Genomic DNA, 19,821 nt, shown 5'->3' on the forward strand with positions numbered 1-19,821 from the left:
CTCACATCCATACATGACCACAGGGAAAACCATAGCCTTGACTAGACGAACCTTTGTTGGCAAAGTAATGTCTCTGCTTTTGAATATGCTATCTAGGTTGGTGATAACTTTCCTTCCAAGTTCAATAAATTAGATTAATAGGCGTCTCACTTTGTTCTTGTGCTGGAAACAATTTCATAGCAATAGCCTTTTGAAACTAGTCTCTTAGATTACATCTAGGATAAATCTGCAGTGCTTCAAGTTTTTAACATGGAGTCACTGCTCCTGCATTACTGATTACAGCGTTAGTCCTGGTCCTGTCTCCCCTCCTTCTAGGTAATGTTTATCACGTGGCTCAATCATACAGTCACCCTGCTTCCTTGAGCAGTCCCCCAAGTTACCCTAGAGTAAAGGATCAGCAAAGAAGGCTGCCACTTTCTCTAGTCCTACCATCAGGGTGTCTTTACCGGATCCTGGCAGGGAAAGAATGTGTGGGGTGGGACACGCAGCATACACAAGGCTCCTTAATGAATGTCTTCTGCTTTCATATCAACCGATGCATGCGAGGGATGCAATAAGTACTTGTTGAATTAATTACCGTGTTAAGTAAACTCATTTCCGTCCTAAGTGTTGTCAACATTTAGCCCAGCGCTGTCTTGATGGGAAACAGAAAGGGTAGTTCAACAAACTTCGATGCTCAAAAGCAACAGTGGGGCTGTTTGTTTATTTCTTTTTATTTTTTTCAATTCGTGGCTGGCTGCAGATTGCTGGCTCCAGACCAGGACCAGATTTTGGGAGCTGCGGGGGGTGGGGGTGGGGCCGGCCTCTTGACGGCCTCTTGCGGGGCCGATCGCTCTGTGCAGACGCCACTTTCCTAGCACGCATGCGTTGAGTCCCGGGCCTTGTTCTCCAGTCTGAGGGATGATTGGTTGAGCTTCCGTGGTCCCGCCCTGGGACCGAAGCCCTCTCGGGCACCGAGGACACCGAGGACTTCCGGGTTTCGCCCTTGCTTCTCGGTGAGCGGTGTTGAGGTTTCACTAATGTCTCTTTGGCTGCACACAGGCGACCCAGTTGGTCCCAGTGGAAGCCCACCCAGCTTGGGGAGGCTCTCAGTGTGCCGGGGCCGGTAGACCCGGACGTGCTTTCGCCTTCCCCTCTGCTCCAGCCGAGCGTGGGTAGATCCCTCGGGGCCGCCGCTCCCTGCATGCTGAGTGCCAGGCTGTCACCCTTGGAAGTCTTGCAGCCGACTTTGCTTGTCGCTCCACCCCACCCACTGGAACCCGAACCCAGGCCAGAGTGGGCCCTTGTGCCAGTCCCTTCCCCTCGTCCCTTCTGCTCGCTGCACACTTGCTATTGGTCATCATAAAGCGGAAGGGCGCTAGAGCGGTATTGTGCCACTTCAGAAACTGCGACGCTCCTGACAGCATCATTTCTCACCGTAGAGGAAGAGGCTGCCTGTATAGCCAGAGAGGTGTACCTGGGTTTTGACTAGAAATTTACATTTTTTCTTTAGATCTAAAGTCTAAACTCGTCTAGGTTATTGCTGCTTTGTTACCAGCTTTTGGCCTTCCCTGGTGGCTCAGAGGTTAAAGCGTTTGCCTGGAATGCCGGAGATCCTGGGTTCGATCCCTGGGTCAGGAAGACCCCCTGGAGAAGGAAAGGGCAACCCACTCCAGTAGTCTTGCCTGGAGAATCTCATGGAGGGAGGAGCCTGGTAGCTAAGTCCATGGGGTCACAGAGAGTCGGACAGGACTGAGTGACTTCACTTTATTACTAATTTCACCTGTTTATATTTTTTTCTGTGGCCACTAGAGATTTTTAAATTCTTTGTCTGGCTTGCTGTTATACTGCTGTTGGACAGCACTGGCTGCAACCAAATCCAGTCTTTCTGCCTTTAAAAAAGAGATTTATTGTAGCAAAGCCTATCCGTTCATTTATATATTGTCTGTGGCTGGTGTGTCTGACTCTTTGGGACCCCATGGAGTGTAGACCACCAGGCTCTTCTGTCCATGGAATTCTCTAGGCAAGAATACTGGAGTGGGTTGCCATTTCCATCTCCAGGGGATCTTCCCAACCTAGGGATTCAACCTGGGTCTCCCGCATTGCAGGCAGATTCTTTACCGTCTGAACCACCCACTAACACAATATTTATTGTCTGTGGCTGCTGTTCCTGCTACAAGAACAGTGGAGCTGAGTAGTCCATACAGAAGCTGGATGGACTACAAAGCCGAAAGTATTTACCATCTGGCCTTTTATAGAAAAAATTTGCTGAACCTCTGTTCTAGAACAATGTCAGGTATGGTAGATACGTGTAAATCTCTTCATTTTATATATAATGAATATATATTATTCCTCTTCATTGCTGTATAATCCTCAGTTGGGCTTAGTGTGTGACATAGTTCCAAGAACTTTGTAAGGACTATCCCTTTTAATTCTCGTATTAATCCTATGATATTGCATTCTCCCTCCACCCCCAACATACTCATCATACTTCTGGGAACTGTACCTTCTAGTCTTTCCTTATCCCCAAATGACTTGACTCCTGAGTACCTGATTAGCCTACAGGAGGCACTGTGCTGCTTTTTTTTTTTTTTAAACTAGAATATTTTAAAATTATTTTCTAAACTAAAATTGAGATTAGGTTGGTTTCCCATGGAAGAAGCTGAGGGGCTTAGGCACAGTGGATACAAGCAAACCAGTCTGTGGTGCAAAGGATGATGCTCACTAGCAGAGAGGGGAGAATTTGTTGAGTAATAGTGAGCCCTGGCCAGGCGTTTGCCAGGTGTGTATCAGTGAGTAAAACAGACATCATTCTTCTGTGGTCTTGTAGGGAAAGCAGACAAGAAAAAATTATTTAGTGTGATTCAATTCAGTTCAGTCACTCAGTCATGTCTGACTCTTTGCGACCCCATGGACTGCAGCACACCAGGTTTCCTTGTCTATCACTAACTCCCAGAGCTTGATCAAACTCATGCCCATCAAATCCATGATGCCTCCTTTGTCATCCCCTTCTCCTGATTTCAGTCTCTCCCAGCATCAGGGTCTTTTCCAATGAGTCAATTCTTTGCATCAGGTGGCCAAAGTATTGGAGCTTCAGCTTCAGCATCAGTCCTTCCAATGAATATTCAGGATTGATTTCCTTTAGGGTGGACTGGTTTTATCTCCTTGCAGTCCAAAGGACTCTCAAGAATATTTTCCAGTGCCCCAGTTCAAAAGCGTCAGTTCTTCACTGCTCAGCTTTCTTTATGGTCCAACTCTCATATCCGTACATGACTACTGGAAAAATGATAGCTTTGACAAGATGGACCTTTGTTGGCAAAGTTATGTCTGTGCTTTTTAATATGCTATTTATGTTTGTCATAGCTTTTCTTCCGAGGAGCAAGTGTCTTTTAATTTCATGACTGCAGTCACCATCTGCAGCGGTTTTGGAGCCCAAGAAAATAAAATCTCTTACTGTTTCCATTGTTTCCCATTTATTTGCCATGAAGTGATGGGACCAGATGCCGTGATCTTCGTTTTTTGAATGTTGAGTTTTAAGCCAGCTTTTTCACCCTCCTCTTTAGTGTGATATGCACCATGGGGAAAAAATGTACAAATATTTGATGTTCTTAACAGGTTTCCTCCTCTGTAAGATGGTGGTAGCCCTGTACCTGTGAAGATGGAGATGAGCGTCTATAGCACACAGACTTTCTCCACGTGCAGTGCTTTCTGCTGTTAGGAGGTAAGTGCAGGAATGAATGCAGGGGACTGGGTACACAGTGACACTGAAAACATTGCAGTCTCTGGTTGGAATTTGTAGAGAAGGTTTTCAGGCGAGTTGTGCACAGCAGGTTTTTTGTTTTTTGTTTTAAACATTTCACAATTTAATGAGGCTCCCTCCAGCAGAATGTGAAGTCAGAGAGGTGGTGGGCATTCAGCCCAGGAGCAGGTCGGGAACTGCCTTTGGGTTGAGGCCCATGAGCTGGGTCGGTCCTGCTGTGGGAGAGGAGTTGTGCCTGTGTGCTCAGGGCCATGGTGATGTCTCTGGTTTAGATCACAGTCACCTGGAGAGCAGCAGCGTGCCCAGGCCTGCCCGCAGAGATTCCAGTTCATTCTGTCTGGGGTGAGGCCCTGGCATTGTTTTTGTTTTGGCTGTGTAAGTTCTCCAGATGACACGGATTGGCAGGCAGGAGTGAAAACCACACACAGGCTCAGAGAGCTAGTGGAGCAAAGGCATTGAGCTGTGGGATGCAAGTGCCTGCCAGTGATTCAGTCAGATCACAAATGAGGCTGGAAAGGGGCTTTTCACTACTGGCCAGGGACCTTGGGCTCCATCCTGAGAGCAGAGGGGAACCTCTGCAGGGCCTTAAGCAAGAAAAGGAGGGGGCCTTTTGCTGAAATCTCTACTAGAAGATGATCCCTCTAACAAAATGTCATGCGTAGAGTGAAAGCAGTGAAGAACTGGAGCCGGCCAGATAGCAGGAAGTAGAGGTTTGGTTTGTGTATCCCTCCTACGTGTGCCCCTTAGCAGCGGTGTCTGTCCTTGTATTTGCCAGTTTCTTGTCTGTGTTCTGCTGGGCTGTCAGCTCCTTTATGGCAGAGAGTATCTCAATAGGTTCAGCATCTATTGTGTACGAGATACATAGCAGATATTTATTCAGTGAACTGTGTAGAACTCTAAACTGGACACACAGCCTACTTCATCTTTTTATGGCAGTTCTCAAAATTTTATATCCCAGTTGCTTACATACTATAGCCTCCTAAGGCAGTAAATTGCTTTATATCAACATGACTGTCCTACCGGGAGAACAGAAAGTTTGACATCATTGAAATGCTGCAGAAAATATGGAAGAGAGGTGCACAGTTCTTGAGGTACTAGCCTACTGTGTTCCCTGTTTGCCTGGAAAAGTAATAAAGCCACTTTCTCCTCCAAAAAAATATATACATGGCAGTTTCTTGAAAAATTAAAAATAGAATGCCTATATGATCCAGCAACCCCACTTTTGGGTATATACCCGACAGAATTGAAAGCAGAAAGATATTTATGCATTCATGTTCATGGCAGCATTCTTGACAAGAGCCCAAAGATGGAAGCAATTCAAGTGTCCATCAGCAGATGGATGTATAACACAATGTGGTCTACCCACCCAGTGGAATATTATCTAGCCTTGAAAGGAGGGAAATTCTGACAGACACTCCGATGTGGATGAACCTTGAGAGCATTATGCTGTGCGAAATAAGCCTGACACAGAAAAGCAGATACTGTATGATTCCACTTATATGAGGTATCTAAAGTAGTCAAACTCAGACTGTAGAATGATGGTTACTAGGGAGTGCAGGGTAGAAAAGAAGTGGAGAGCTGTTGAATAGGTGCAGTTTGTTTTGCAAGACAACTAGCATTCCAAAAGCTGGTTGCACAATAGTGTCAGTGTACTTAATGAACCATCCATGTCAAAATGGTTAAGATGATAAATTATATGTGCATTTTTACCACAATTAAAAATTTTTAAATGTAGAGGAACAGTAAATAAAAGGGTTATGAAATGAAGAGCAGAGTGCTTATATATATGAAACCTTTAAGTTCTGTAGATTTCCATGAGTAAAGAAAGTTTCAACAAACAATGCTTCCATCTCCCTGAAGCCCTGAAGCTACTATTAACTTGCCTTCAGAATCTCCTTAAAGCTCTGACCTTTCATTGAGAAATTCGACCTGAGTTAAAGATTGCCTAACCTCCTTGGGGGAACTCTAGACCAGTGTCTTATTAACCCCCTTGCTGACATCCAGCCCAGTTCAATCCTGCTTTCTCAGGTAACGATATGTACAGAATGAGTGTAGAACGTGAGGAGACTGAGTCCTTGCTAGGAAACGTTCCCACACATGGGGGAGGGTTCAAGTGCCCTGAGCTCCTTGTGACCGGACCGTCGTGACTCCCTTGCTTGACTTCCTCCAGGTCCCAAGATCTCAAGCGGACAGTGCTGAGAGCAGAAGTCAGCAAGTGAGGATGTGTATTTTTAATTTTTCTGTGCTGTCTTGCCTGCTCTTTGTTGACTGGGCCTTTGATTATTAGGAAGACCCTTTCTACTGTTGCAGTGGATTTCAATGAAATAATGACATTTACAGCAACATGGATGGACCTAGAGATTATCATACTAAGTGAATAAGTCAGAAATAGAAATGCAAATACTATATGATATCACTTATCTATGGAATCTAAAATATGACAGTGACATAAATGAACCTATCTATGAAACAGAAACAGACTCACAGACATAGAGAACAGACTGGGGTTGCCAGGAGGACAGGGTGAGGGAGGGAAGGATTGGGAGTTTGGGATTAGCAGATGCAAACTGCTGTATACAAATGGATAAACAACAAGGTCTTACTGTAGAGCGCAGGGAACTATATTCAACATCCTGTGATAAGCCATCATGGAAAAGAATATGAAAAAGAATATTCATGTATAACTGAATCACTTTGTTATACAGCAGAAATTAACACAACATTGTAAATCAACTACAATAAAATTTTAAAAGGAACAATATATAAGTAAATGGGTAGGATTGTGTTCCAATAAAACTTTATGTACAAAAAAATTAATCAATACATAGATCTTCATTCTGATCATTCAGAAAAAGAAATGGAATTCAAAAAGGAAAAACAAGGATCTTGAAGTACCAGTTCTCGATAATTAGACAATACCACTTACAATCCAGAATCAGTGGCCCATTGAGTTCTTGTTAACTGACTTTAAAAAAGAATAATAAATAAAAAAGACCACCAGGTGGTAAAAATACAAGACCCAGAACCTTGATCATGTGCACTATGCAATGGGGAAAACCAGTAGGAACCTCAGAGTTGTGGCTGTGGGTGATCACCTGTTCCTATTTGGGGATCAGGTTTGAGGGGAGACGGAACTGTTTGCAATGCAGCAGTGGGCTTCTGAGGAAGGTAAGAGCCGATATGAATGCAGTCACAGGTGAGGTGAGGCGCTTCCCTTCTGGTGTCCTGATTCCAAGGGGCAGTAGGACTGGGATGATCCATGAACCATGGCATTTTTTAGTAAGCAAATCTCTGGAACATATAGGGTTTATTGTGAAATTGTAATAGACCCATAACTTTTCTGGTTAGGAAATCAGTGCATGTGTATACATCAATAGAAAATATAAAAAAAGAGTAAAAGAACAAAAAAAATCACTTAAGATCTTGCCATTCAGAAAGTAACACTGTCAGGAAATTTTTGTATCTATTTTCAGTCTTTTCTCTTCACACGTGATTTGTAAATAAAGTTTGGATCAGACTTTAGATCCCACAAGCTGTGCAGCATGACCAGAAAAAAATAGTAAAGATAAAAATAAATGGAATTAGATGTTGTTTTTATTTTTATTAATTTTTAGCTTTTTTCTTTTTTTTGGTCACACTGCACAGCTTATGGGATCTTGGTCCCCTGAACAGGGACTGAACCCAGGCCCTCAGCAGAGAGACTACTGAGTCCTAACCACTGGACTGCAAAGGCATTCCCTCGATGTTGTTTTTAAATAACAGCTTTGTTCAGATACACTATTTATACCATAAGCTCACCTAGTTTAAGTATACAGTTTAGGGGTTTTTTTTAAATCATATTCACAGCTGTGCAGTGGTTACCACAGTCAATTTGAGAGAAGACTATGTACCTCCCCCAAGAAAAGCTGTGTACACATTAATAGCCACCGCCTCTTCATTCCACCCCACTGGTTCCCCAATTCCCTCCATCCCAGCCCTCATCCACCATGAATTTACATTCTGTCTCTAGATTTGTGTATTCTGGACATCTCATGTAAATGAAATCATACAATATGTGGTCTTCTGTGTCTTCAATTTAGCATAAAGCTTTGAAGGCTCATCCATGTTGTCTGTATCAGAATTTCATTTTATTGACAACATCCCATTGTATGGATATATTAGGGTTTGTTTCTCGATTCCTCAGTTGATAGACATTTGGATTGTTTCCACTTTTTGTCTGTTACAAGCCATGCTGCTATGAATGTTCGTGTGCAAGCCTAACCATTTGGAACCTCATCGTTTCTTCTAAGTTTGCAGAAAATTCTTACAAACTCCACATCTCTCATTTCCTTAAAGTAAATTTTTAGAAATAGAATTGCTGACTAAAAGGACCTTAAGCTTTACAGCACTTGTCAGGTGGTGTCTAGGAAGACTGCATTAACTATCTCTATAATCACTTCAGTGTGGTGAACCTGTGTGTCTTTGGTGATTGTTATTTAGTATCACGTGCTGTAAAACAAGAGTCCATGGAGTCTGGAAAAGATGATATCCCTGCCATCAAAATGCTTATGTTCACATTTAGACCAAACAGGCAGATACAGATCCAAGGGTGTTTTGTAGGCAAGGTTGTGTGCATTAGGTGGAGAGACAAAGAGATGGGTTAGATAAAGTGAACTTTTGCCTCCTCGGGATGAGGTTCACACAGACATAATCAGCTTTTTACACCTACAAGTGGTGGTGGGAGGGCGGAGAAAGGAAATGGAACGAAACTCTGGCCTAGGGACCCGTTAGTCCAAAGTCCCAAACCCTCTGGATTGCAGAGTCAGAACCTTGACCCCGATGTTCAGAAGACGTAGACGTCAGCACCGCATGGCCTGTTGACTGTTGGGGCCCATCTGACCTGTGTCCAGCTGCCTCCCAACCTGTGGTGTTTCATCATTCTGTAGATTCCTTGGGACTTCTGAACACCATCTGATTTTGGCTCTGTTTTTCATGCTTTTATATTCAGAAAAGTCCTACTTCAAGACTATAAAATCAGGGAAATCCCTGGCAGTCCAGCAGTTAGAACTCCATGCTTCAACTCTAGGGAACCCGGGTTCAGCCCCTGATCAGAGAACTAAGATCCCACAAGCCATAGTCAGTTCAGTCGCTCAGTCATGTCCAACTCTTTGCGACCCCATGGACTGCAGCATGCCAGTACTCCCTGTCCATGACCACCTCCTGGAGTTTACTCAAACTCATGTCCATTGAGTCAGTGATGCCATCCAACCATCTCATCCTCTGCTGTCCTCTTCTCCTCCCGCCTTCAATCTTTCCCAGCATCAGAGTTTTTTCCAGTGAGTCAATTCTTCGCATCAGGTGGCCAAAGTATTGGAGTTTCAGCTTCAGCATCAGTCCTTCCAATGAATATTCAGGACTGATTTCCTTTATGATGGACTGGTTGGATCTCCTTGCAGTCCAAGGGACTCCCAAGAGTCTTCTCCAACACCACAGTTCAAAAGCATCATTCTTTGGTGCTCAGCTTTGTTTATATTCCAGTTCTCACATCCATACATGACTACTGGAAAACCATAGCCTTGACCAGATGGACATTTGTTGGCAAAGTAATGTCTCTGCTTTTTAATATGCTGTCTAGGTTGTTCATAACTTTTCTTCCAAGGAGCAAGTGTCTTTTAATTTCATGACTGCAGTCACCATCTGCAGTGATTTTGGAACCCCAAAAAATAAAAGTCTGCCACTGTTTCCCCTTCTGTTTGCCATGAAGTGATGGGACCAGATGCCATGATCTTGGTTTTCTGAATGTTGAGTTTTAAGCCAACTTTTTCGACTCTCCTCTTTCACTTTCATAAAGAGGCTCTTGAGTTCTTCTTCGCTTTCTGCCATAAGGGTGGTGTCATCTGCATATTTGAGGTTATTGATATTTCTCCCAGCAATCTTGATTCCAGCTTGTTCTTCCTCCAGCCCAGCGTTTCTCATGATGTGCTCTGCATATAAGTTAAATAAGCAGGGTGACAATATACAGCCTTGACGTACTCTTTTCCTGATTTGGAACCTGTGTTGTTCCATGTCCAGTTCTATATGTTGCTTCTTGACGTGCATACAGATTTCTCAGGAGGCAGGTCGGGTGGTCTGGTATTACCATCTTTTTAAGAATTTAGGTTCAGCCCCTGATGGGAGAACTAAGATCCCACAAGCCACAGTACAGCCAACAAAAGCTATATATTTAAAAAAGTAAAACTATAAAATCAGCAAGGACTTCAGTTTAAATAGCTGAACACAGGGGGAAATAGTCTGGCCTCCTCAGCCTTTCCCCATGGATGCTGACACTGGCATGTTTTCATTCCCAACATAACCACCAAATTCCACACAAAGGAGTTGACTAATCTTGATCTGGAAAGGGCATTCATTTGTAAAAGTAGAGATGAGAAAGTTACAGCAGCTCTTTCAGCAAGCCTCCTTTAAGCGATTGTTAATGCAGAGGCTATTTACAGAGCCGCTGATTTTGTTGTTGTTGTTGTTGTTTTAACTACTGAGACTCAGACTTTTGAGACTGAATCATACTGCAATGCAGATTGCATTTTCTAACATGTCACACCCACTTTTATTACCTAACTCTTTCTCTGCCTGGCTCAGATGGTAAATAATCTGCCTGCAATGCGGAATACCTGAGTTCTATCCCTGGCTTGGGAAGATCCCCTGGAGAAGGGAAAGGCTACCCACTTCAGTATTCTGGCCTGAAGAATTCCATGGACTGTATAATCTCTGGGGTCACAAAGAGTCAGACAAGACTGAGCGACTTTCTTCTTCTTTTTCTCTACCTAGGTAACTGGCAGAGAGCACAGTGCATGTATGACGGACCTGCGCCCGGCAAACACAAGCTTGAGAACATGGAAAGCCCTTTTTTCTTGGCAGCTCTAACCATGTCTGACAAGAACCGGATAGCGGCCAGAGTTTCCCTTATCAAGCAGCTGATGTCTCAAAGGAGTTTTGAGGAACTCGGCCATCACCTCACTGTGCTGGAAACTCTGCATGTGACTCCAGAGCACCTTCAGGAGACAGGGGTGGTCAGGGCAGTGTACAGAGTCCTCAAAAACTGCCCCACGGGGGCTTTGAAGCAGAAAGCCAAGCGTTTGCTGTCAGAATGGAAAGTGCTGTATAAGGATACTCTCTGCAAGCCAGAGGGCAGCCCTAAACGATTTCCTCTGGGTGGAAGTCAAGAAGAAAATCGAGTACTTCCTCCTGACCCACATCAGGAGGAGGTACGGGGTGGCTCCAGGTATAATTCTCTGTTCACATCTCAAGATGTGGCGGGAGCTGTTGAAACGATCGTGCCGGAAGACAGCTGCGGCAGTGTGGAGCCTAAGGCAGTCCCTCTCAGTGCCCGGGACCCTCAATCCACCGACCTGGCAGCAAATGGGCAGCAGGACCGCATAGTGCCAGTGAGAGCCAGATGCACAGAGCTGCTGTACGAAGCTCTAACTGCTTCCTCCCCAGGCCAGCCCAGAGCCCACGTGTGGCCCAACTTGGCACAAGAAATCGAAGCACACGTTTTTGCCCTTCACCCCAAGAACCTCCAAAAATACAAAACATGCATCCGCAGCAAAGTGGCCAATCTAAAAAAGCCCCACAATTCTCACTTACAGCAGAACTTGCTCTCTGGGACCATGTCTCCAAGAGAATTTGCCGAAATGACCGCCATGGAGATGGCCAGCCAGGAACTGAAGCAGTTGAGAGCCTCCTACATGAAATCTGCCTTACGGAAACATTACCTGCCCCAAGTGGTGGAGGGCACGCCGACAAGGAAAATAAAATGCGAGCGCTGTGAGAAATTCAACTGCCAGGTCACTGTCATCCCCAGAGGGACACTCTTCCTTCCAAGTTGGGTGCGGAATGCAGGCCCAGATGAAGAAATGATGACCTATGTCATCTGCAATGAATGTGGGGAGCAGTGGTATCATAGCAAGTGGGTGTGCTTGTGATTATAAATAAATCTTCTTTTAACAGCAGATAACTGAAGTGCTGTCTTTTATTTGTACCACCTTTTTATGCTTGTCTTTTAAATCTTATACATACTATTCTTTTTCTTAATTGAGGTATAGTTAATTTATAATGTTTTACTAGTCTCAAGTGTATAGCAAAGTGATTCAGTTCAGTTCAGTCATTCAGTGGTGTCTGACTCTTTGTGACCCCATCAACTGCAGCATGCCAGGCTTCCCTGTCCATCACCAACTCCCGGAATTTACTCAAACTCATGTCCATTGAGTCAGTGATGCCATCCAACCATCTCATCCTCTGTTGTCCCCTTCTCCTCGTGCCTTCAGTCTTTCCCAGCATCAGGGTCTTTTCAAATGAGTCAGCTCTTCCCATCAGGTGGCCAAAGTATTGGAGTTTCACCTTCAACTTCAGTCCTTCCAATGAACACTCAAGACTGATCACCTTTAGGATGGACTGGTTGGATCTCCTTGCAATCCAAGGGACTCTCAAGAGTCTTCTCCAACACCACAGTTCAAAAGCATCAATTCTTCGACACTCAGCTTTCTTTATAGTCCAACTCTCACATCCATACATGACCACTGGAAAAACCATACCCTTGACTAGACGGACCTTTTTTGGCAAAGTAATGTATCTGCTTTTGAATATGCTGTCTAGGTTGGTCATAACTTTCCTTCCAAGGAGTAAGCATCTTTTAATTTTATGGCTTCAGTCACCATCTGCAGTGATTTTGGAGCTCCCAAAAATAAAATCTGCCACTGTTTCCACTGTTGCCCCATCTATTTGCCATGAAGTGACGGGACTGGATGCCATGACCTTAGTTTTCTGAATGTTGAGTTTTAAGCCAACTTTTTCACTCTCCTCTTTCACTTTCATCAAGAGGCTCTTTAGTTCTTTGCTTTCTACCATAAGGGTGGTGTCATCTGCATATCTGAGGTTATTGATATTTCTTCCGGCAATCTTGATTCCAGCTTGTGCTCCATCTAGCCCAGCATTTCTCATGATGTACACTGCATATAAGTTAAATAAGCAGGGTGACAATATACAGCCTTGATGTACTCCTTTTCCTGTTTGGAACCAGTCTGTTCCAAGTCCAGTTCTAACTGTTGCTTCCTGATCTGCATACAGATTTCTCAAGAGGCAGATCAGGTGGTCTGGTATTCCCCTCTCTTTCAGAATTTTCCAGAGTTTATTGTAATCTACACAGTCAAAGGTTTCGGCATAGTCAATAAAGCAGAAATAGATGTTTTCCTGGAACTCTCTTGCTTTATCCATGATCCAGCGGATGTTGGCAATCTGATCTCTGGTTCCTCTGCCTTTTCTAAAACCAGCTTGAACGTCAGGAAGTTCACAGTTCACGTTTTGTTGAAGCCTGGCTTGGAGAATTTTGAGCATTACTTTGCTAGCATGTGAGATGAGTGCAATTGTGTGGTAGTTTGAGCATTCTTTGTGCTTTGTGGGGGGTAGTTTGACTACCCACCACCCTGGGACAATTACATCTGGATCTGTGGAATGCCTGGAGGAGGAAATGGCAACCCACCCCAGTATTCTCACCAGGAGAATCCCATGGACAGAGGAGCCCTGGCGGGCTACAGTCTGTGGGGTCACAAAGAGTCAGACATGACTGAGCGACTAACACTTTGACTTTTTACTATGGGGATGCAGCCCAGCATCAACATTTCTGTTTTCTTTCCTCAAGTTACTTGAAGTTGCAATCAGAGTTCCAAAGGCTTGCACTTGATCCTTTTGTCACCTTTAAGAAAAGTGTTATTTTGTAGACTTCACTGTTGAGGAAATGTCCACAGAGGTCCTGTGGCTCACCTCGGCAACACAAATGTAAATACTCACACTTGAACTGTGGCTAGATTTTCTTCCTTCCAGTTCCCTGTCTGAGACGGCTTCCATACTGACTCCTGAGAAATACAGCCCTGGAGATGTGGAACCAAAAGAATAGTGTCTTCAAGCTCCCACATCAGCGGATGAGAGCTTTGTTGTTTTCCATTATCTTTTCTCTTTCCACTTTACAGGTCTCCCTGGAGCCCTGAAAGTTCCCCTATTAATTCCAGGTAGAATTTTGTTTCCAGCCCTCTTGCTCAGTCATAGGAGTCACACATTGTTTTTCCTCCACACAATTTCTCCAGAGTACATAAACTCTTTAGGACATTTGGTTATTGATGTTAGGGAGTCTTCATGTTCTCAAAGGCATGTGTTTAGATCTGTAGGGGAGTAAAAAAAAAAAACAAAAAACCCTAGACTCTGTAGCTGGGACCCTGCAAATTAGAACTGCGGAAAGACAGACAAAGGAACCAGAGAGAAGTCAAGTTTATTTACACGTGCACCACCTATACCTGTAGGAGAAACTCAGTGATGAGTAACTCAAAGGGATGATTAGAACTTGGGCTTAGACAGCATTTTCCATTTGTAGAGAAGGACCAAGAAAGTGAAGTCACTCAGTCATGTCCCACTCTTTGCGACCCCATGGACTGTAGCCTGCCAGGCTCCTCCATTGTCCATGGGATTTTCCAGGCAAGAGTACTGGAGTGAGTTGCCATTTCCTTCTCCAGGGGATCTTCCTGGCCCAAGGATCGAACCCCGGTCTCCAACATTGTAGGCAGACGCTTTACCATCTGAGCCATGAGAGCAGAGACAACAAATTTCAATGAAATTCCACCTAATACCAAGGAAAATGGCTGTAGGCTTTTAGGGGCAGCAGGCTGTGGGAAGATCCTTTAGCTGGGGAAATGATGGACGATATGGGTCGTGTAGTATGGTTTGTGTAGACTCCTCTCTGTTCCATGCTGCCTCCAGTGATCGGGTGCTTCTCCCTGGTAGGGAATTCACAAGGGGGATTTGGGGTCTGCTTTCAGGCAGTTGGGGGAGGGCAGAGTGCTCAGCCGTGTTTCCATTTTTTGTGTGCTTTCAGTTCCAATGATCTTTCTGCCCTTGTATTTTGAGGGTGGCATGCTCCAAACCCCTTTAGGTCCGAAGTTCGATTCTGCTTTTGTAAAAACTGGCATCAACCTCTCAGAGGAAGTCTGTTACCTTGGTCTTTGACTCTCCCAATGTTTGTCTCCTCAAGGAAAAGGGAATCACTTCCGTGAAGTTTTTGTAAACAGTGTCTAACCAACCTATATAATGTTGAAATATAACAGTCCTTCTGTGTGATTACAGCTGATTTTTTTTAATTTCATAGAATTTTACTATATATTGTTTTCACTATAGTGTGTAAGTTACCTCCAAACCTACACATTTTCACCAGATCTTCTTTCTTTACTCTTCTAAGACCCTTTGGCAGAGCTCTGAAGTCTTCATGGACTATACAGTTTACCTGCCTCATGACAGAATTCCCCCAAATGTGCAGAACACACAAAGCAAATATATTTGTGTTTTCAAGTGGTTTTAAAGAAAGCAGCTTGAGGCTCTCTGGGAGGAATTCTGTTTTGCTATCTTTCTCCCAGAGGCTTCTGAGCACTGCCTATTGTGATGTAACAGTCTTTTAAAGAACTCTGCACAGCCAACTAGAACTTCAAGGTTCACCAAGTGTGGTTTCATGTGACTTGCTTGGAGTGGTCTTCAAAACTATTCAGTGGTTAGAAAAGAGCACAGCATGTGAAACCCGCATGTGATCCATTCACATCAGAGTTTGTCTTTTGGTTGGGGGCTTTTGGGTGTGTTTTAGGGAGTAGGATTTTGTTTGTTTTTTATTTTGGTGCTTTTTATTTGTACCAGAATTTTGCAAACTGAATGTGCAAATGAATGGAAGCACTTGAAATGGAAATTCATTTATTCTCCAAGATCTAAAAATCTGAGTTGTCTTCCTTATTTTGTATCAACTTTGTCAGTGAGTTGTAACTATAGATAGAAAAATCGTAATCTGTTTTTTTTTTTTTTTTTCCTTTTCTTTTAGTCAGTGAGAGAGCATTACATTTTCTAAGTTGATCGCCTTCCCTGTTGACTCAGACGGTAAAGAATCTGCCTGCAATGTGGGAGACCCAGGTTTGATCCCTGGGTCAGGAAGATCCCCTGGAGAAGGGAATGGCAACCCACTCCAGGATTCTTGCCTGGAGAATCCCATGGTTGGAGGGATAGAGGAGCCTAGCAGGCTACAGTCCATGGGGTCACAAAGAGTTGGACACAAGGGAGCAACTGACATATGTATATGTATGCATGTCTTCTTCATTTTTTATCACCTTTGTCAGTGAGTGTTGCAACTATAGATAGGAAAATAGTAACTGGTTTTTGTTTTCTTTTAGTCAATGAGAGAGCATTACATTTTCCAAGTATAGGTAAGAGTTCTTTTACATCCTATGCTTATCTCTTGAAAAGAAAGGGGTTTTCTTTTAAAGTGCTCATGGGGTAAAGGAGCTCTCATTTCCATTAAAATCATTTTTACAAGGACAGCAAGTCCAAAGGCCCCAGGATGGGAGGGTGTCTGACACAGACAGGGCGCAGGCAGAGTCCGTCAGAGCTGAGGCACAGTAGGAGGAAGGGGATGAAGGATCGAGGAGACGCCAGGCTCATGAGGGGATGAAGGATCCAGGAGATGCCAGGCTCATGATGCCAAGCTCATGAGACTACCCTGGGGAGTCATGATGAGGATTATGGAATTTTTGCCAAGCTTGATAGGAAGCTATGGTAGCTGAGGGTGGGTAGTAATGCAATTTGAATGACCTCAGGAAGCATCTCTCTGGCTGCTGTGTGAAGGCAGATGAGGAGGGAAGCAAGGACAGAGGCAGGGGCCCCAGTGTCATTTAACTGGTTTCTAGCAAGCGTGCACAAAGACTGCACTCCTTGCATCCTTATAGTTGATGGAGTCCTCGGTGATAGGACTGAGGACACGCTACCTCATCTGACACTTTGGCATAGTGAATATTTTAAGCTGAAGGAATCTGAGAAATGGCAGGTGCAGGAAAGTCTGTTGCTTTTTGCCTGTAGAAAAATTTAATCAGTAAAGTGAAAAAATGCAGAAGCAAAGGAGACACAATGATAATAGTTTCAGTTCAGTTCAGTTGCTCAGTCATATCCAGCTCTCTGTGACCCCATGAACTACAGCACACCAAGCTTCCCTGTCCATCACCAATTCCCGGAGCTTGCTCAAACTCATGTCCATCGAGTTGGTGATGCTATCCAACCATAATAATAATAGTTTAGTCATTAGGAAATGTCAAGGACCTTTAGTTCGTCCTCAAGAGTTATAGATAATATTCTGAGCTATATCCTTTGAGTTGTTTCATAGATACTAAAACCTTCACCATGTGCAAGAATGTAACTATACAATGACCAGGCTGTAGTCATGACACAAGCTGCCAGGGTTCTGAGAACTGGCCTCAAAGAAATGGGAACAAACCAACCTTGGGAGCTGAAGATGAACTGTACTTAAAACAGTCAAGATTAACACTGATCAGACCACCACACGATCAATTCCAAGATAGGACTGTCAGAGTTGACTATGTTGTTTCTACTTGTAGCCCCCTCCCTCCATCTATACACCCCTGAAACTCATGCCTACTGATTGTCAGTAAGAAGTTGGCCTTTGGACATGAGTTCACCCTGTCCTCTGAAATAAAGCAAACTTCCTGCCACCAATCTTGCCTCTCAAGTATTGGCTTTTGAGTGTTGAGCAGTTGGACCTAACACTGATGTGGGACTGTACTTAGTGACTGGTTTCTGATGAAGAGATTATGGTGGGAGTGATGGAGAGTAACTTCTGAGATTAGGACATAGGAGGCATTATAATTTCCCCTTTGTTCTCTCTCTTTTGTAACTCTTGATATGTAGGAAGTGAGCTGACACCTCATAAGGACACTCAAGTATTCTTATGGAGAGGTCCACAAGGCAAGGAGCCCGTGGCCATGTGAGCACACCATCTTGAAAGATCCTGCAGTTGGAGTCAAGCCTTTCGATGACTGCAGCCTCGGCCAACAACTCAACTGTAACCTGGTGAAAAACCCCAGGCCCCAGTTAGGTACACTGCTCCTGGATTTCCCATTCACAGAAACTGTGAGACAATAAATGTTGTTTTAAACCACTAAGCTTTGCAGTATTTTGTTGAATAGCAATAGATAACTGTAATATATGTGGGGACCAGAAATTGAACAAAGGGAAAACTTGAAGGACAAGGTGATGATCTTTATAAAGGTATTTGCTGCTTTGGTATTTTGATTTTTAATTTGTATTCATTAAATCTGAGATACTATGGACTATTATTTTGTACACTAGTGGAAAAAATGCTGCCAGGTAAACTAAATTATTGCTCATTATCTTAAAAATTATTTTGTGCAATTGTGTGATAATTCTGAGCATGAATTGGTCATGATGGGGTTATCGTTAAAGAATTCAGCCAGCGATGCCCTGCTTTGCTCGCTACTGCCCTCAGATCAAAGCTCAAATTCCTTACCCACACATGCAGGGCTCCTCACAGAGCCCGAGCTGCTTGTGAGCATGGCAAGCTGAACACGTAGACTTGGCATCCTCCGAAGCCCTCCACCAATGACTGCTGGGAGCACAGATACCCCAGCTCCTGTGCCTCAGGGGGGATAATTCTAAGGCTTGGGCCCTACTGTCTTCTAGAACTCCCCAGCAGAATTCAATCACAATGGTAACTTATTTATATAACATGTCTTTCCCTTCTCTGTCCTACTAGAACTAGCACTTTTGGGGACATCCTCCCAAATAAACCATGCACACTTGAATTCTGGTTTCAGAGTCTGTTTCTGAGAGAATGAAACCTAGAGAGGAAAGGCTTGGGAGAATGGAACACCAGGAAGTCCCCACTTACTCTACACACATACCTTGATGGTGCTGGGCAAGCATCAAGCTCAACAGGCTCATTGGTGGTAACATGTGAGAAAGTACTTTGTAAGAACGTCAGCTTCTATGTATTCAATTTTCCTTCAGAAACAAATTTGAAATATTGGAATGTCACTGTTGTTAGAGCAGAAGACCAAATCCAATTCAGTTCTTGAGGAATCATCTAATTTCAATTTTCTCCATCCCACTGTCTGTCAAAGAGACCCAATACTTATTTCTTAGGATTGATGAGACAGTTGGCTGAAATCACACTGAAAAAGTGTTGACACATAGTGTTTCAACAAAATTAGCTGAATCCCAATCTGGTTTATGAAGACTAGATAATATACTTATTCATTTTAATGTTTACATAACCTTAGATTATGTACATAAATTACATATAAATAGGACTTTAACACCCTTTAAACCAATGAAACTATTGAAACAAGACTGATCAGAAATGATTTCTATACTGTAATTTGGCATTTCATGGTCACCATTTCCTAGAAACACTCAGCTCTTGAGTTTTGGGTATATTCCCTCAAACCCTGGTTTTAAGAATAAAGAAAGGAATGATATGCCAACCACTCACAAATCATTAAAATCATGTTTAAATATAAGATCCAATCCATAAAACCAAGAACAACAGACTCATAGCTCAGACTTCCTGTGGCAGGCTGAATAATGAACCCCCCAAAAGTTGGTCATGTCATAATCCCTGGAACCTCAAAATGTTACCTTATGGAACAAAAGGGAAATTTCATATGTGCTCTTATGCATCTTAAGACAGGGAGGTCACCCTTTATTTTCTGGGTGGGCCAGGTATAATCACAGGGTTCTTTAAAGAACATGATTAAGAGTGAGAGAAAAGGCAAAGGGACAAAGGAAGAAGAGGTGCAGTGATGTGCCTACAAGCCAAGGACTGTTGGAGCCTCTATAAGTCTAAGAGACAAGGAATGGATGCTCCCATGGAGCCTACAGAAGGAACAAACCCTGCCAACAGCTTAGTTCTAGCCCCATAAGACAAATTCTGGACTTCCAACCTCCAGAACTCTAGAAAAATCAATGTATATCCCTGCTCCCACCCCTACCCTATGCTGCAAGGCTTGTGGGATCTTAGTTCCCCAGCCAGGGATCGAACTGATTTGATCTTAGTTCCCTGTGCCCTCAGCAATAGAAGCAGGGAGTCCTAACCATGAGACCACCAGGGAAATCCCAGATTTATGCTATTTTAAGCCACTAATTTTGTGGAAAATTGTGACAAAGGCACTTCCTTAGCAGGATTCTGAGAAGAATCAATTCTCAAACAGGGTGTAGTCTGC

General features: G+C 43.6%; 1 protein-coding gene across 6 annotated transcripts; it reads left to right on the forward strand.

The window, feature by feature from the left end:
• The first annotated feature begins 884 nt into the window (after positions 1-884).
• LOC109555519 (transcription elongation factor A N-terminal and central domain-containing protein-like) lies at positions 885-17,742 on the forward strand. 6 transcript variants are annotated; one of them, XR_011565162.1, is made up of 3 exons: positions 885-995; positions 3,595-3,700; positions 17,489-17,742. XR_011565162.1 is itself a non-coding variant. In XM_019956452.2 (3 exons), the coding sequence occupies exon 3, from the start codon at positions 10,564-10,566 to the stop codon at positions 11,695-11,697; it is 1,134 nt and encodes a 377-aa protein (XP_019812011.1). In that variant the 5' UTR covers positions 885-995; positions 3,595-3,700; positions 10,541-10,563; the 3' UTR covers positions 11,698-11,721. The 6 variants fall into 6 exon arrangements, 5 of the variants coding, with proteins under 5 accessions (XP_019812011.1, XP_070639759.1, XP_019812013.1 ...); XM_019956452.2 differs by lacking the exon at positions 17,489-17,742 and adding an exon at positions 10,541-11,721; XM_070783658.1 differs by lacking the exons at positions 885-995; positions 17,489-17,742 and adding exons at positions 1,028-2,275; positions 10,541-11,721.
• The last annotated feature ends 2,079 nt before the right edge of the window (positions 17,743-19,821 follow it).

The sequence above is a fragment of the Bos indicus genome, chromosome X (assembly GCF_029378745.1).
Source record: "Bos indicus isolate NIAB-ARS_2022 breed Sahiwal x Tharparkar chromosome X, NIAB-ARS_B.indTharparkar_mat_pri_1.0, whole genome shotgun sequence".
Lineage (NCBI taxonomy): Eukaryota > Metazoa > Chordata > Mammalia > Artiodactyla > Bovidae > Bos > Bos indicus.

Coding starts and splice junctions, on each gene's coding strand:
- LOC109555519 (XM_019956452.2), top strand. CDS start 10,564: ATGTATGACGGACCTGCGCCCGGCAAACACAAGCTTGAGAACATGGAA.